Source organism: Hyperolius riggenbachi, chromosome 12, assembly GCF_040937935.1.
Source record: "Hyperolius riggenbachi isolate aHypRig1 chromosome 12, aHypRig1.pri, whole genome shotgun sequence".
In the NCBI taxonomy this organism is placed as follows: Eukaryota; Metazoa; Chordata; class Amphibia; order Anura; family Hyperoliidae; genus Hyperolius; species Hyperolius riggenbachi.
This window is the reverse complement of record NC_090657.1, coordinates 32,617,866-32,631,104: the sequence shown is the minus strand read 5'-3', so window position 1 is coordinate 32,631,104 and position 13,239 is coordinate 32,617,866. Positions and strand designations below refer to the sequence as shown.

At 43.4% G+C, this 13,239-nt stretch overlaps 1 protein-coding gene across 1 annotated transcript; it reads left to right on the top strand.

The window, feature by feature from the left end:
- Nucleotides 1-540: 540 nt before the first annotated feature.
- LOC137542132 (keratin, type I cytoskeletal 47 kDa-like) lies at nucleotides 541-11,571 on the top strand. The gene is made up of 8 exons (XM_068263817.1): nucleotides 541-1,146; nucleotides 3,278-3,360; nucleotides 3,562-3,718; nucleotides 5,548-5,709; nucleotides 6,121-6,246; nucleotides 7,109-7,326; nucleotides 10,070-10,209; nucleotides 11,318-11,571. Exons 1-8 carry the CDS (start codon nucleotides 670-672, stop codon nucleotides 11,416-11,418), a joined length of 1,464 nt encoding a protein of 487 aa, XP_068119918.1. The 5' UTR covers nucleotides 541-669; the 3' UTR covers nucleotides 11,419-11,571.
- The last annotated feature ends 1,668 nt before the right edge of the window (nucleotides 11,572-13,239 follow it).

The window sequence follows — 13,239 nt, the reverse complement described above, 5'->3', positions numbered from 1 at the left end:
GACCGGCTAAACTCTCTAAATACATACAGGGTGCATTTATCTGAGTTTTCCTTCTGTCCTGTGCAGATCTACTTTAAATATATGGTTGTGCGTGACATGAAAGCCAGGGGGACTCGAATATTTCTCGTGTCACTGTCTTGGAACTGGTAGTATGTGTCACTTGGGTGCTTGGGAGACATGGGCACTTCTTTACAGCTTCTAATTTTATATCTCCTGTACACTCCCAAGCCCAGGGGAGAGATAACTGTGTGTCTCTACAACACAGACCACTCAAAGGCTTCATTGGAGAGAAGCTTGCCCTTGGCAGGCTAGGAATGTCTCAAGCAGATAGCAGGTTGTAAACTGACACTGTGAAGCCTGGGGCAAGGTGAGTTACCGTAGAACAAGCTTTGGGAGGACAGAGGTATTTGCCTCTCCCATTTTCTAGCCAGCAGCTCAAGAACTGCATAGTTTCTGAAAGACGGAGGGAATGTGTCAGAATAGGTGACAAAAAGGTGTTGACCAAGCTGGGAAAGAAAAACAAAACCTGGTAGGATGATCGCTTTGGAAGTGAAACACCCACAGCAGTTTCTCCATATATATAGAAGCTGAAGACCACACTCTTCATCCACACACTCTGCCTTTCACACACATTGCCTAGATCAGAGCAAGCCTACTAACACATCCACCATGCAGTTTAGTTCTTCCTCTTATCAGGGCTCCAGCTCTGGCTTTGGCAGGGCCGGTGGCAGCAGCCTTAGCTTTGGTGGTGGAGCCGGTGGTGGAGGCTATGGTGGTGGAGGCTATGGTGGTGGATCCAGTGGTAGCTTTTCTTACAGCTCTTCTGGTGGTGGATATGGGGGAGCTGGTGGCTTTGGGGGAGCCGGTGGCAGTGGCTTTGGGGGAGCTGGTGGCTTTGGGGGAGCTGGTGGCTTCGGGGGAGCAGCATCTGGGGGTAGCTTTAATGTGAGTGAGAAGCAGACCATGCAGAACCTCAATGACCGTCTGGCTAACTACCTGGATAAAGTGAGGGCCCTGGAAGCTGCCAACAATGAACTGGAGATCAAGATCCGTGAGTGGTATGAGAAGCAAACTGGAGCTGGAGTTGGTGTTGGAGGCAAAGATTACAGCAAATACTATGACATCATTGCTGATCTGAGGGCAAAGGTACAGTGCAGCTATCTTTAGAAGTTCTTATACATTATATGTAGAGTATACACATTATACAAATAACGGCAAATAATGAATTAGACTTTGTAACAGATATGATGAAACAAGAATATGCATGGTGTTTTTTTTCGTGTTTTACAGTTAAAGGGCAACTGAAGCAAGAGTGATGTGGAGGATGACATTTATTTCCTTTTTAACAATGCACATTGCCTGGCTCTCTTGCTGATCCTCTGCCTCTAATACTTTTAGCCATAGACCCTGAACAAGCATGCAGCAGATCTGGTGTTTCTGACAGTATTGTCAGATCTGACAAAATTAGCTGCATGTTTGTTTCTGGTGTTATTCAGACACTTCAGCAGCCAAATAGATCAGGCAATGTGTATTCTTCTCACTTAAGTTCCCCTTTAAGAAAAAATTGGGAGGTAATGAGGCTGATTAATAAAGACAGGTGGACAAAAAAACTGGAGCAGGTGCCTTGAGTAACCAATAGGAGTCATTTATTAATCATCTGCTGAAACCTGATTGGTTGCTCTTAGCAGCTGATTTGCCATTGCTCCAAAGGCACTGGTCTTGATAAATCAGGCACAATGTGTAAGCTAAGCTAACATCAATAATGGGGGACATTTATATCAGTGTTTTACTTTTAGCCACTTTTTAGATTCTACTTGTTGGTCTCTTTTCACTTATTTATAAAGGGCTAGAAGTCAACTTTTTATAACTTAATTTGCCGCAGAAAAGTAATTTTTCTAAAATGCTGGAAAAGGCAACATCATTGAAATGTTGTAAAACTGGTGAAATGAAGCGTGCCTGAAATGCCTTAAATTGGGACCTGAAAGAAAATGCAATATAATGTGTTACTTATTTTAATATAATATTGACAGGTCACCTCCAACGCACACAGTACTAGCTGCAGTGTCACTCCAGGCCTGCACTGAGAGTAAACCAGCTACAGTGTGTGCTGATGCCGGTTTTGAATCCCTGTTCTGAGCCTTTAAACTCCTACTAACTACTTCTAGGTTTTCCTTCCTTTCACGCTCCACTGCTTATGCAGTTCATATAACAACTCAGCACACCCTGTATCTGGAGGAGCATGAGCCACATATTGTACAAGCAATACAATATGCTACTATTGTAAAACAAAGCTAACATCAGTAATGAAAGTACACTGGAAAAATTGGTCACTGCCTCACTTTAAAATATTTGTAGATGTAAAAAAAAAAAGGTGTATTTAAGTTGTTGTGAAACAACAACAACAAAAAAACTCTTTAGGAAGAAATATATATTACCACCCTTTCTTACCTTGGTACTGAACAGAAGTTTTCTTGTAATTGGCATGAGATTACAAGCAGTTATAAATCAGTTATTCCCAATTTAATTTTTGGCACTTTTGTTTTGTCTGGTGAAAAACAAATTATAGGAGTACGATGGTAGAAAGGAAAAAAAAAAAAGATAAGATGAAGTAACTGATGGAGGGATTTTGTGCACCAAAACCCTTGCCTGCAATAGAGGTAGAGATTCCAGACAACAGGCAGATGATCTAGCTGAGCATCTCAACCAAAGTGATAACTGGGTGTATCCACACACTAACAGCTCAGCTTTTATGCAAATAACATTTTGGGTGTGGCACTTACCAAACAGTGCACTGTTGCCTTGGTTGCAACAGCTTGTGTACCACGGATACAGTACATAGGAGGGAGGCTCTGCAGCTCTCTGCTTATGCAAAAACATCCACTTTAGTGAATATATAGGAAACAGTACAGAAAGTTCACGCTTATCGAACCTGTATACAGTCCTTAATTATAGACCTTGCCACTGATATTCCAGGTTATATGAAAAGTATTAAAAATAAGCTAAAAAGAAAAGTAATGTTATGATCAGTAGCCTAAACCACAGCAGTGTGTGATTATTGAGGGTGGGGGGACCTTTAAAGCTCAGCTTGATGAAGTAGTTTGGGTGTTGCCCTGAGTTTTCATTTCCCGAACAACCAGGACACCAGTGGTGGTATCTTCTTGAGAACTTGGAGATGAGTGAATTCTTCACCATTTCATCGTATTATTCATAGTGGAACTTTTTCAAAAAGCATAAAAGTCATTAAACAGCATAATAACAATGTCTCTCTTTCCTTCAGATCTTCTCTGCCACCATTGACAACTCTCGCATTGTCCTGCAAATTGACAATGCCAGGCTGGCTGCTGATGACTTTAGACTGAAGTAAGTCTATTTAATTGTTATTTCAAATAGCTAATGATTATTTTTTTTTAATAATAGTTAGGACCTACCTTGGTCATAAACCCCCCCACCCCCACCCCCCCCCAACCCTGGTTTGTTTTAACCAATAGACACCTGTAAAATCAATTATATTTGGCATAGGCGGGTTTTTTTTAGACTCATTTTATTTCTATTTTTACCAAGGTATGAGAATGAGCTGGCTCTTCGCCAGAGCGTGGAGGCTGACATCCATGGTCTCCGTAAAGTCCTGGATGAGCTGACTCTGTCCAGAGGAGACCTTGAGCTCCAGATTGAAGGCCTGTCTGAAGAGCTGGCCTACCTCAAGAAGAACCATGAGGAGGTGAGTAACATGGTGGTAATAGGTTTTGCCAGAAATTGATTTACAGAGGGCATAAGCTGCTTCCATAAGTCATATAGGGTCTCCAGAATCTTTGGAAAGGGAGTAATAACATTAACCACAAGTCCAGTGGTTTAACACCATGAAGCCTACTTTTCACAACAGTAATGCACATGAAGTTTTTGCACTAGCTCAACGTTTTCCCCTTGTCAATCATAAACATTGTCATGAGTTGAGTTCCCATTGCTGTTAGGAATTAAAATGTATGAATAGTTTCCCAGAGCGTTTCTACCTCAACCGCCTCCCCATTATATAAGTTGATTAAAACATACCGGTATTTGTAAATAAAAATAGATATCAAACTATGTTATGTGACCCCAAATCCATAGTTCACAACCTCAGCAAAGTTCACAAAAAGTTTGTGTAGGTGGTTCCCGAGTCCTCTGCAATTGTCAAGGACCCCTCTCCACCCAGAGCCAGGACAAGGTCCTCCAGCGCCCAAGGCTGAGACACCAAAGTGCGCCCCTCCATCCCTCCCACTCCAGCCATCACACACGGATTGCTATTAGACTGAGAGGCGCCCCAGAACCCCCAACACCCTTATCTCTAGTTATCTGGCTTGCAGTCACTGCCATGTATACCCTTGGAGGCTGGAGCCTCTCTTGCCTCTGCCTCGGCCCAGCCCTGTCTCCACCTACCCGTTGTGAACTGCCTATATCTCTCTGCCCTATTCACAAGTTATTTATAGGAGGTATCAGTCCAAAAAATGTCCCCCTTCCCCCCGGGTCTACTCACCCGGTGCTTCCTCCAGCCCCTTGCAGCTGACATGTCCTACGCTGACAGCTAAGCTCGCAGCCACCAGACTGGGGTCCCCAGCGGTGCAGCAGAGACGACCTCGAAGTTACCCTCTGCACCATGGGATATGTAAGCTCCAAGGGGCTGGAGCAAGCCCCAGGTAAGTAGAATGGGTGGGGGAGGTTTTTTTGACTGATGACTCCTTTAAGAAAAAATCAAAAAAGGCTTATGAGGAGATAGGAAGCGGAGAAAAGCCCCTTTAGTAACGTGTTTGAATTTTAGCCTGGTAAGTTTAAAGGCTAGGTTCCCATTATGTGCACTATAATGCATTTTGATGGACCACGCAGTGGTTGAAGATTGCAATGATTTTCTATAGGCCAGCTCACATTGACCCAACATACTATTGTCTTTTGTGGTCTGTCATTGCAAAATCCAATTAGATTGCATTCTGGGCTGGATTTGTACTCTTTACCATCCAAGGCCTCTGTCAGCAGCTGCTCCCCTTCAGTATAGTTAGCCAGATAACTCCTCCCCCCTCCAGTATAGATAGACAGATGACCTTTCCCCTCCCTCCAGTATAGGTAGCCCATTGACCCTTCTCTCTAGTATAGATGCCCTAAGCCATGGCCTATGTGGCCTTGGCTTAAATCCAGCCCTGATTGCATTGCTGAAGAAGAATGGCATGCATCTGCTCCCAGTGTGTTTTGATAGATATGATTGGGGTGTACATTGGTGATACTCTGCACCAAGTGCTCTGATCCTACTTTTATTCAATAATGACTTCCATTAATAATATGGAAACACAGAGTCATTGAACATAATGAGCAATTGTGTTCATGGCCACACACACAAAAAGAAAAGAAAAAAAGATATCAGGAGTATAACTAAATTTTTCTCCTTGCTCCAGTGTTTCTGCAGAGTCCCACATTCTATTTAGTCATTTGTACCTTTGTTTCTTCGAGCTACTCATAAACAATAGCATGTGTGGATTTGGTGTAATTTTTACAAAGTGAAATATCTTCTCTATTAATATTTAGGAAGTTTCAGTTGCAAGAAGCAGCGCTGCCGGCACAGTCAACGTGGAGATGGACGCAGCACCAGGAATCGATCTCACTAAGATTCTGAACGACATGAGAGCTGACTATGAAGGCCTGGCTGAGAAGAACCGCAGAGAAGCTGAGGCGTGGTTTGCCCAGAAGGTAATGAAGAACTTACAAAGACTGTTTGCACTATGCAGGGTGTTCCCTGCACAACCCTGCATCGGGCAACACATACCTTGGCAATGTTTTGTATGCGCTCTGAAATATTTAGCAAACTGAGATCCAAGGTAAAAATTCCAGATTATGCAGGAGGTTAGCTAGCATGCTTATCATGCCTGTATATTTTCCATCACACGTCATTAGTAACCTGACTAGATATAATGTATCATAGAGATTTTAGCCCCAGGTTTTGTGGGTCCGTTATGTTCTTCGGTGTCCTCCAACCATAGCAAATCAACTTCAGCCTTTTGGCTCAAAAATCCTATGTTGGATTATGGATGAACAGTAAGAATTTGGTTTGAAGACTTAATTGGACCAAACTGGACCAACGTGATGTTTTTACTTTTTCAGAGCTCTGAAATCAAGAAAGAGATCACAGGAAATGTGGAACAGGTGCAGACAAGCAAGAGTGAAATCTCCGACCTCAGACGAACCCTCCAAAGCTTAGAAATTGAACTCCAGTCACAGCTGGCAATGGTAAGTCATGTGTTTTCATTCATATATAACCTCTTTACATTAAAGGCCAGCACACAATTCACTTACACCTCATTTACATGGGAGGTGTGCTCGTCAAATGGCAAACTCAACTTTGATCATTTTTTAGAAGAAATCTATTGAGCATAGACCGACCCACAAGTGTTGCACTGCTCAATGCAGTTCAGTACTTGTAGCCATTGATCCCTACGACTCAGAAACAATAGAAAGTGGACTGATCAGATATGTTGGGTCAACGGATATCCAGTAGATTCCATAAAAGTAATTGCATGACTGGAAATTGGTTGGAGAGATCAATATGTGTATGGGCAGCTTAAGTGCTCACATTAAAGGACTTGAGAGGTGGGGCCCAACTCATATTTTAGAGGAGAAGTTCTACTTTTAATGTAAACTAAGCAGTGTCTAAGTAGAGAGTATCCAGTATGGAGGAACATCAGAAGTTGCATAGAGAGCAATGTTTGACATTGAATGGGGTCAGCAGCATCCCTAAGGATGCAGGTGGCCATGTATTGTACAATGCACAGCCACCTGCATCATTCACCATATGTAAATGACCCCTAAGGAAATTCCAAAAGGTTGTGTATGTGCACCCACCTTCCCCTGTCCTCAATGCACATTGACAAAAAAAATGGACAAGTTCTAATAGAAGAATAATCATCTGACCAGAAAGTGGTGGGATATATCAGGAAACGCAGAATGCCTGTAGTCCAGAGGTTGAACCAGTAAACATTGAGGAAGGTCCCACATTCATCTCAAAAACTCAACGGACCAAACAATGGTATAAAGTACTTGTAGAATGGAACAGAACTATATTTTTTCTGTTATTTTCTATTCCAAATATTAGAAACAATCCCTGGAACAAACCCTGGCTGAGACAGAAGGCAGATTCGGTGCACAACTCCAGCAAATCCAGTTCTCCATCAGCTCACTCGAGGAACAGCTCCTGCAACTTAGATCAGACATGGAACGCCAAGGTCTTGAATACAGAGAACTGCTGGACATCAAGACCAGACTGGAGATGGAGATTGAAACATATCGCCGCCTGCTGGATGGAGAATTTGGGTAAGCACCAGCGATACCGGATAAAACATTACCAGGCATTGCCTTATTAAGTTTGATTAAGATTATAGTGATGATATTGTGAATAGAAATGCAGGGTATTGTGATGAAGACCTCTTTATCCTTGTGCAGTTGGGTGCATACAAGGCTTAGTTTGGGGGTGGGGTGGGGGGTGGGGAGAAAGCAGGAATAGAATTATTCTTACAGAGCCACTTACAGCTCAATAGTGGATCCTCTTCCAGTGAAATCTCAATTATAAAGACAACAGAGGTTAATAGGACACCTGAACTGAGTGGTATGTATATATATAGGCTGCCCTGTTTATTGCCTTTCAACCAATACCTGCTGACCTCTTTGGCTGCAGTAGTGTCTGAATCACGCACCTGAAACAAGCATGTGGCTTATCCAGTCAGACTTCAGTCAGAAACATCTAACCCGGATTCTTGTTCAGGGTCTATGGCTAAATGTATAAGAGGCAGAGGCTCAGCAGGACAGCAATGTGTATTGTTTTAAAGCAAAATACATTTTGTCGGCCTCCATTTCCCTCTCAGTTCAAGTGTCCTTTAAGTTACAAATCACACATACAGAGCCGGATCATTCACAAGGCAAACCCAGGCAGTTGCCTAGGGCCTGGAAAGAGTCTAGGGCCCTGCTGGATGCAAGGCCACCCCCCCCCCCCCCCCCCCCACCACCACCACCACCACCACCACCACCACCAAATCTTAGTAAAAAAGCAAGATGACCATCAGCAGTGGGCAAAATCTTACCTAGAGTCCCATTTCATTTAACCCTTTTCTGCACACATATGTAGCAGTCGATTAAATAGGAGCACCAACACCTGCTTTCCATGGACAGCTGCGATAAGGGAAAGGTGTAAGCTGAGGAGGACAACAGTTTGTTAAGCTAGCTAACTAGTGGGCGAGCTAATTCAGCAGCTGAAAGGGGGCAGGGGTTGTGCTGTCTAGGTAGGCCCTCAGGTCTAGGGGCTCTGATGCGATTGTAAATTCTACATCCCCGTTGCTTCACCATTGACTCTCGGAATGTGCAGGAGGTAGCCTCAGCCTGTCTGTCTCCTCCAAGTGGAATCCATCAAGGGGTCACGTGACAATCAAGAAGTCACATGCAGCTCCAGCAAAATGCATGCCCCCGCAATGTTTGCACCCTTTCACTTGCCAACCCCCTGTGAGTGACCCTCACAACCTGGAGGCCCATCTTGCAAGGGTCCTAAAACAAGTGTGGCCATCATGATTTTAACACCCATAACAAGTGTAGCTACAAAATGCTTGATCTGAAGGATGGTCCTATTTATAAGAGGGAGGGAAGAAGTGATTGGGGCCCCCTTACAGCTCTGGGCTCGCCTGCAGCCACAGGGACTGCTTCCCTTTAGTTACGCCCCTGGTCACATGACCGCAAGCCTTAAAGGGGAACTGAAGAGAGAGGTACATGGAGGCTGTCATGTTTATTTCTTTTTAATCAATACCAGTTGCCTGGCAGCCCTGCTGGTCTATTTCTCTGCAGTAGTATCTGAATAAAAACCAGAAACAAGCATGCAGCTAGTCTTATCAGATCTGACTTTAAAGTCTGAACCACTGAAACACCTGATCTGCTGAATGCTTGTGCAAGTGCTATGGTTAATAGTATTAGAGGCAGAGGATCAGCAGGGCTGCCAGGCAACTGGTATTGCTTAACCTGCCTGGCGTTCTATTAAGATCGCCAGGGAGGCTGCGGGAGGTTTTTTTTTTAATAAAAAAAAAACTATTTCATGCAGCCAACTGAAAGTTGGCTGCATGAAAGCCCACTAGAGGGCGCTCCGGAGGCGTTCTTCCGATCGCCTCCGGCGCCCAGAATAAACAAGGAAGGCCGCAATGAGCAGCCTTCCTTGTTTTGCTTACATCGTCGCCATAGCGACGAGCGGAGTGACGTCATCGACGTCAGCCGACGTCCTGACGTCAGCCGCCTCCGATCCAGCCCTTAGCGCTGGCCGGAACTTTTTGTTCCGGCTACGCTGGGCTCAGGCAGCTGGGGGGACCCTCTTTCGCCGCTGCTCGTGGCGGATCGCCGCAGAGCGGCGGCGATCAGGCAGCACATGCGGCTGGCAAAGTGCCGGCTGCGTGTGCTGCTTTTTATTTGAGCCAAATCGGCCCAGCAGGGCCTGAGCGGCAGGCTCCGGCGGTACTGGACGAGCTGAGCTCGTCCAGACCGCCCAGCAGGTTAAAAGGAAATAAACATGACAGCCTCCATAAACCTCACTCTTCAGTTCACCTTTTAAAAAAAATAACGGGTAGTTTCAACTATTTTTAAACTTTAGCATTACTGCTCATACAGCATAGTGTTTTGGCAGGGGGAGTTCAAGGAGCTAATTAAAATAATTCTCGAGCAGAGACTATAAAATGGGTAAGTATTACAGACTACCCAGCAAACTCATGGTGAACCAGAACTCCTAGGAGTATGTAAGGGGCTACAATGGTCCAAAAAGCCCTCTTTCTAAAATGTTACGCAAAACAAAAGTTTGCCATCTTAAAACAGAAGGTATTTGCAATCATTTAAGTTGAAATGAGCATATGTCGTCTCCCACCATGCATCACTGCTGAATGGCAACACAGAGAGAAATAAATAAGAGAACGGGAGAGAGAGTTTTTTCAAACCTCTTTCTACAAAACTAGAATAAAACATGTTCCCAGAAGTGGGATTGATATTATATATTATAATATGATGCGCTGATCAAAAACTTTTCTTTTTTTACCAGTGGCAGTGGCTCATCATTCTCATCATCATCCTCATCCTCCTCAGCAACCAGAGGTGCTGCCACAGCAGTTAGTACCACACAAGTCTCCTCGTCATCATCCACTACAAAGTCACAGACATCCTCTATCGACTCTAAAAAAGGTAACGTGCTATAATACTTGTGCAATGTCTGTTCAAACAAAAAATGTAAATGTGTCCCTAAGTAGGAGTTTCAGTAATCTCAAGGGGATCTTGCAAAACCAAACAACAGTTAGGGTGTCTATGGCCTACCAAAGATCTCAGCAACTTGCATCAGTGGACTGATCTAAGCTGACCAGAAACTGACAACTTGACTCAACTACTGATGCCCATGCTTCAGAAATGTACTTGTAAGCCGGCGGTACTGCCCCAAGTGGTACACAATTTGTGCCCCCCTCCCAACCCCAGTCATAGGCCCTTTCTCCTATAATAATAGGGAGCCTGAAGTGGTTCCCCCCCCCCCCCCCCAAGAAAAAAAAATTATACAGCCCGCCTGTATAGAAAGGTAGCCAAAGATGCACTCCCCAGTATAATCAGCCAAGATATCCCCCATATAGAAAGTCACTTCCCTCCATATAGGAAACCTATGAGTGTCACCCCGTATAGGTAGACACACCCCCAGTTTAGATAGCAAAGGTCTTCCCCAATATAGGTATCTGCCCCAGTATAGATAGCCAGGGTATCACGACAGTATAGGTTTCACGCCCAGTATAGATAGCTGACCCCTGTATAAATAGGCAAAAGTGTCCGCCCCAGTATAGGGCATTAATGTTAGTGGGGGTATGCAGCTTCCTGCTGCCTCCTCTAGTGGCGTCCCAAAGAGAGGAGAGCAGTGAACAGTCATCATGCTATACGCTTCAAATGCAGGCAATAAGCAATGAACTCACGTCCGAAGTATACTCCATGGTCACTGCGATACTCTTCCCTCTGTTCACATTGCCTATGAACTATTATCTGTCTGTGAGTGACAGGTAGACAGTGGCAGCCATACAAGCCATGGGTGGGTGAGGTCGCCTGGGCCAAGCAGCACCCCTTGTAAGATTATCCATGCGGTCAGATTATCTTTTAGGCAGGTTTTAAGAACTTGCCCTACTTCCATCCCAAATGATTTCAGTGATTGGCAAAACTTGATAGTGTAGCCAGATTATTTTCTAGGTTTAGGGTGACTTCAGTTAGACATAGAACATGACTTCGTAAAATGCGTTATTAATTCATTCAACCTTCATTTCAGACCCGACCAAAACAAGAAAGGTGAAGACCATCGTTGAAGAAGTGGTGGACGGAAAAGTTGTGTCCTCAAGAGTTGAAGAGGTTGAAGAGAAGGTGAACTAAAAAGAAAGGCTACGCTGAAGAAAGACCGCATCATGGACAAGAAAACGTGGTGATAGCTTGTGGTGGGGCACTTCTGCAATTCTTTTGCTCTGAATGAAAGAAACCATGGTGTCGTTTTTCTTTTCGATTCAATAAACCTCTCTTTGCATCATACTTAGTCCTTGAGTTGTTTCTGGTAAGAGTTATAATTATTACTATTTAGTATTTATACAGCGCTGATGTCTTCCGCAGCTCTGTACAGAGTATGTTGTCACTTAACTGTCCCTCAGAGGAGCTCACAATCTAATCGCCATCATAGTCATATGTCTATGTACAGTGTAAGTATTGTAGGACAATTAAAGTGGGGAAGCCAATTAACTTAACTCTATGTTTTTGGGCTGTGGGAGGAAATCTGAGTGCCTGGAGGAAGCCCACAAAGACATGGGTAGAACATACAAACTCAGTGCAGAGAGTGCCTTGGATGGAATTCGAACCGGGGACCCAGCGCTGCAAGGCAAGAGTGCTATCCACTATGCTACAGTGGTGCCCTGAGTTTGAAGACATTTTTTTTTTCAAATTCTGGTTTTTGAAGATAACCAAAGTCATTTTCTAGGAGAAAACAAACAATGACAAAATAAAATGTCAGTTAAGTGTTATTAATCAATCAGTCTTACGGCATTAGGATTTTGCATTAAAGTAACCTGATGTTATTACCTGATAAGGTAAACTATTGAATCCTATATAAGATTTTCCTGGAATTTAACTTTCCTATTTTGTGTTTAAAAGTTAAAGAAAACCTTTTTTTTTAACAATTTTATCATCTCGGGTGAATGATAACTTCGTTTTCACTATTATTCAGCTCCCATCCTTGAAATTTTCTTTACAAAACACAAACCAACCATAATTGTAAAATTCTACTTGTATTAAAAGTGTCCTATTAACTTGTGTCAACAATGCACATTTTGTTGATTTATCACATTGGGGGAAAAAAAACTCACCTTGGCCCATATGCAATTCACTTTTTCTCCTGCGTTTTCTCCTAGGAGAACATTTTTCAATTTTTATTTAAAATAACTTTCTGGCACTTATTAACTGAAAAAGCACTGCAACGTAGGTGAAAAGGTACTATCAAAATTATTTTTAGTATTTTCTTGCTTGCTGGTGGCTTAAAAGGTATTTTATTGACAAGTTTAAAATATCACCTAGGAGAAAAACTCAAGAGAAAAAGTGAACTGCATATGGGCCCTTTTATTTCAACTTACATCCAACTGTAAATGTGTATATACAAGTTGTATTTCTTTTTGAACCTGGAATCCCTACTCTGTACTACAGAATAATCAGGTATTTCCCCCTTCTGGCATGTGTAGCTGCCCAGGGCAGGAACACTTGGTACTTATTTTCCACATCTGCACCAAATGACTGGCAGCAGCTTTGGCCCCTCAATCCGAGATTTTCTATTAGGAAGTGGCTGCCTGTATGTTTGTATAGTACACACAAAAAAGGTAAGCAAACTAAAATAATGTTTGCTATTAATTCATGCTAAGGAGTAGAGCTAAACTGAAGGGATTTTTTTTTAGGTATCAAAAACACTGAACTGTCGAAGTAATTTCACCTTAGAACAGGGGTCAGGAAACGTTTTGGCTGCGTGAGCCATAAACGCCACATTTTTTAAAATGTAATTCCGTGAGAGCCATACAATATGGTTCAAACTGGCACAGTGTGCATGCGCAGCAGAGGGCTCACGTCCCTGTTGCCATGGTGAGGTGTATACAATTGATGCTCCAGGCAGCGGAAGTGTCAGACACGACTTCAGCTTCTCTTGGGTTTCAGCAGCATCAGCAA

What these genes read in the sequence shown, in the direction of transcription:
- LOC137542132 (XM_068263817.1), top strand. Translation starts at nt 670, where the DNA reads ATGCAGTTTAGTTCTTCCTCTTATCAGGGCTCCAGCTCTGGCTTTGGC. An exon ending in TTGCTGATCTGAGGGCAAAG is followed by an intron (nt 1,147 to 3,277) that starts GTACAGTGCAGC and finishes TCTTTCCTTCAG; the next exon opens with ATCTTCTCTGCCACCATTGA. An exon ending in CTCTATCGACTCTAAAAAAG is followed by an intron (nt 10,210 to 11,317) that starts GTAACGTGCTAT and finishes CCTTCATTTCAG; the next exon opens with ACCCGACCAAAACAAGAAAG.